This window comes from Phalaenopsis equestris, unplaced genomic scaffold, assembly GCF_001263595.1.
Source record: "Phalaenopsis equestris unplaced genomic scaffold, ASM126359v1 Scaffold000255, whole genome shotgun sequence".
Lineage (NCBI taxonomy): Eukaryota > Viridiplantae > Streptophyta > Magnoliopsida > Asparagales > Orchidaceae > Phalaenopsis > Phalaenopsis equestris.
This window is the reverse complement of record NW_018164697.1, coordinates 785,335-789,781: the sequence shown is the minus strand read 5'-3', so window position 1 is coordinate 789,781 and position 4,447 is coordinate 785,335. Positions and strand designations below refer to the sequence as shown.

Genomic DNA, 4,447 nt, shown 5'->3' with positions numbered 1-4,447 from the left:
ACACCGGAAGAGGAAAATGAGAAAATTTGAGTTTAATTTATCTAGCATTAGGAAGAGGAAAATGAGAAAAACTGAAGTCTTTGGATTTAAAATCCTTACCCAAATAACTGAGTTTTGCTTCTTGCCGTTGAGTACGTCTCCCATGTAATCGACTGCAAGCGTTCATGCGGAAGGCCCATGCTTAAGCCGCTCGATCTCCTATACTTGATTGCGTGATCACCGGCTCTCCCTTTCTCTCAGTCTCTCGCTCTCACTTTTGCTTGATTCGAACAAGGTTGTCGAATCCCACGTTTAGTTCTCTGCGGGCAGTATGTTGGTCATGGTAACAGGTGTTGTTAGCGGTAATAATCTTTTGTTTTTAAATTAATTATCTGCTTAAGTTGAATCTAGATTCATTTGTAATTAGTTTAGCTTTAATTTCTTTATTTAAATACTTTAATTAACTAATTTATTGAATTTATTTAAATTAATTTATCTTAATTATTACTCATTAAAAACAATGTTATTATTACATAATAACTCCATCATTACTGTTAAATGCAGGTTATCAAGCTGATTCACTTGTTTCATTCTAGGAAGATTAACATAAACCAATATAAGGGACATGGCATACCCAACAAAATCATTGACAAGTTTGAGAACTCGGCTTTAGACGACTTTAGCTTAACCAAAACTGAAAAATATGTGGAACGCAGATCAGATATTAGAGAACGAAACTACGAAGTTAGAGGGCAATTTAAACATAAATTCCCATTCGACCAGTTTGAGAACACCAATACTGGAAGAGGATCAAATCAACCAGACATGTTCCCTTCATCCTACCCACAGAATTCCTTTTCTGAAACCCCAAATTCCCAGATGTGTTCACCTTTCTTGCCTGATGATCGTATCGCATCTCGCCATTTTTCTACTGAAAAAAATTCTGAGATTGAATATAAACCTTCACCTCCACATTCGTCTCGATATAACCCCAATTTAGATGACATGGAGGCACCATATTTGATTCAATCAAACCACCACTCAAGCCTAGATATGACTCCAAGAATGGCCGTGATTCAAGAAGAAATGTCACTCACATCATTGCATAACGATTCAGGTCGTCAAAGTCGAATTTCGCAGCATGCTAGTGTTTCTGGAGCTCATCCGAAACAAGTATTTTACTGTCCCGATTATTTTCTATTGGCTGAAGAATCACAACGGGAGTGTTTCGACAGAGAAAGTCGAACTTATCAGAGAGCTGAGGCTGAGGCTGATGAATATGCTGCGGTCCATGGTCCACTCAATGCAGATTCTGATTTGGGTCTGCTCGGTGCTTTTCCTCGCTCGTCCCCATATCGAAACATTCGTGATCACGAGACTCCTGAACTATCGAGGGCGTTATCTCTCAACGAGTTTTTGGACAGTTTTTCGAAAAGGATAGATGGTTGGAGTGCCATGGAGCTATGGAAAAAGTCGGTGGACTGCGATATCAATGAGAAGCATGGTAGCGGATATCAGAATAAGATCACACAGCTACCAGTCCAATTAATTGAAAGTGGGGAAATTGATCAATATGACGACATTATTGACTCAGAACATGTTGAACTCAGGGAGCCAAACAATCATGTTTTAGCTAAAGAGAGTTTTGAACTTCCCTTTTATGATTTCAGGCGGCGAAGCACCGGCCAAAAGTATGAAGGGCGAGATTATTCTAATGAATGTGATGATATATGTGGGAACCAAGCAGAACTAATGGAAAGTAAGAAGAGGAAATTAGTAAGACCATCGTTCGAAGAGATGCATGAAAATCTGAAGGCAAAAGCGGGGAAAGAGAAAACTGAAGTGGAGATGTCTTATATAAAGTTTTTAGACACTGAGAATGAAAGTAAGGCTAATATTGTAAATAGTTTTTTTGATAGTATGGTTCCAGTGTTGCAAAATGTTCGGAAAAAATATGAGCCGGTAGGTGAATCACATGAACAGAATAATGCGACATCTGTAGATGAATCATTGGATTTTATCCCAATTGATTAGCAAACACATCAATTATGATTATGGTGGCAGTATACTCGTTGACATGGCTAGCATCCATACAGTAAGTTACACCTGTGCAACTTCTAAAAAAATGTAAGAACCATTACACCTTGCCCATGCATGAAAATGTGTATTTCATTTTTTGAAAGTTAAAATACTTGTATTTTTTGATGTGATATGAAAGATTTTGGTGGTATAAATGTAAAAAATAAAGTTTAGGTGTTAGATATGTAAATACATAGGAATTAGTTGGCATGGATGTAACACACATCCCACTTAGTTCCTATGTATTTACATATCTAATACATGAACTTCAATTTTTACATATATCTCACCTTACCCATATGCATGAGAAGGTGTATTTCACTTTAAATGTTAAAATGGTGGTATTTTTTATATGATATGAATGATTTGGGTGGTATATGATTTGGGTGGTATGAATATAAATATAAAATGCAAAGTTTAGATGTTAGATATGTAAATACATAGGAATTGGGTGGTATGTAGCATTTACATACATAGCACCCAATTCTAATCTATTTGCACATTTAACACCTAAAGTTTTTTTTTTTTTTAAGATTTATACCACCTAAATCTTTCATATCAAGTAAAAAATACCACTATTTTAAATATCAGAAAGTGAAATACACCTTTTCATGCATAAGGTGGCATATAAATGTGTAAAACTGATGTATAGGTGTTAGATATGTAAATACATGAGAATTGAGTGGTATGCATGTATATCTTTCCAGAATTAAACGCTACTTCTAAAAAAACTTAAAGTTTAAGGTTAATTTGTTTGTTTTCTAACAATGGTTTTATCCAAAATGCATCTGCTGCGAAATAAAATCTTGTTTAATTTTTGTGTATTTAGCAGTAGAACTGAAGGAACTTGTTGCAATGAAATAGTTCGCATAGCTGTTCCAGATAAAGGCATCAAATCCTATACTCCGAGTCACCTGGAATTGCAGCGGTAAGTATGGAATTCAATTTTGTACATCTATTTTCTTTTTGGAGTCTTTTGTGGTAGACAATAGCAAAGCTCAAACAAACCTCTTTGTGGCCTGTCTTTTAAACACTAGGCTTGTAGTCATTTAGTGTTAGATTGTTTCTTCTTACGTAAAGAACTTCTACATTTTTCTTATTTGTTATTTGAATATTTTTTTTTTCTTTTTTTGATATTTTTTTTATCTCTTTTTCGTTGTTCTATATATGAATAATGTATATGTCAAAAACGGAGAAAATCATTTTTATTTCCTTGGATCTCAATTCTCTTATGACTTCTGTGATTGAGTGCAAAATTGGTATTTAGTTTTTTGAAAATTTGCATACCTAGCACACAATTCTTATGTATTTACATATCTTACACCTAATATTCATATTTGCACACAGTACTTTGGTGCTTTATATGTATGCATGAAAAAGGTCTATTTCACCTTTAAAAGCGGTGATAGCTCTATTTTGTATGTATTTTGATGTCATATTAAAGATATGAGTGTTATGTATGTAAATATGAAAGTTTTTGGCGTGAGATATGTAAATATAAAAGAATTGTGTGCTACCCCCTTTTTTTGGTCATGAAGGTGTGGGAAGTGAGTTCTAATTATTAGAATCTCCAGGTCAACTGCAATTTGTTTTTTGCATTCATTTATAGTAATAATAAAATGATAATGTAAAGTTAATAGTGCCTTATTAGTGTTTTTAGTATTTAATGAACATTTCACTTTGTAATCAAGCATTGAATTAGCATAACAAATATGATTAATTAATGGTTATAAGATAATTATTTACATTTTAATTAGGCTAATTATCCTTGCTGAGAGCTGCTTAATCTGATTCCCTACTAACAGTTTTGGTTGCATTCACTCATGTATTTTGGGAATGCAATTTATTTTGATTATTCAGAATTATTTTAGTGGCTATAAAATATATAGAGTAAATCAATTTTTTTTTTGTTTGATTGGGCATAAATTGTATAAGTTGATATATTATTAAAAATAGTAATAATATTACTTCACTGCCTTGCAGATTTTAGTGGTAATATGAAACTTGAAATTTTATATTTGTTAAAGTATAATTTCTTGTATGGTTGGTCAGTAGTTGTAGTTTTTAGGGAAACTTATAAAAAGGTTTTCAATTTATTAGGAGTATCAAATAAATATAAAACTTAGCTAAATAATTAGAAATTTATCAGGCGAATATGTAATTTTGTAATGACTTTGTCTTTGGTTATCAAATCATAGATTCTTTATGATAGTTAAAAACTAATTAGTCTAATCAAGCTTGAAGTATGTCAGGATGATGTCAAAATCTAGAAGATTTTGTTCTTTCCATATTTACATCTCTCATGTGGGTCACTAACTATTAGAGAATTTATTTGGGATATCTTAGGAAACCTTTGATTTTGTTAATTCCCTTCATATATATATAGTTC

At 32.8% G+C, this 4,447-nt stretch overlaps 1 protein-coding gene across 7 annotated transcripts in view; it reads left to right on the top strand.

Moving 5' to 3' along the window:
- Window positions 1-3,164, top strand: part of LOC110024384 — a 24,267-nt gene extending 21,103 nt beyond the window's left edge. For 4 of the 7 annotated variants that reach the window (XM_020724316.1, XM_020724310.1, XM_020724315.1 and 1 more), the window contains 2 exons: window positions 544-2,106; window positions 2,891-3,164. In XM_020724316.1, coding sequence (XP_020579975.1) covers window positions 544-2,013 — 1,470 coding nt within the window. In that variant the 3' untranslated portion in view covers window positions 2,014-2,106; window positions 2,891-3,164. Of the gene's footprint in view, window positions 1-543; window positions 2,107-2,887 lie in introns of all 7 variants that reach the window. The other 3 variants (XM_020724311.1, XM_020724314.1, XM_020724313.1) reach the window with 3 other exon arrangements.
- Window positions 3,165-4,447: the final 1,283 nt, after the last annotated feature.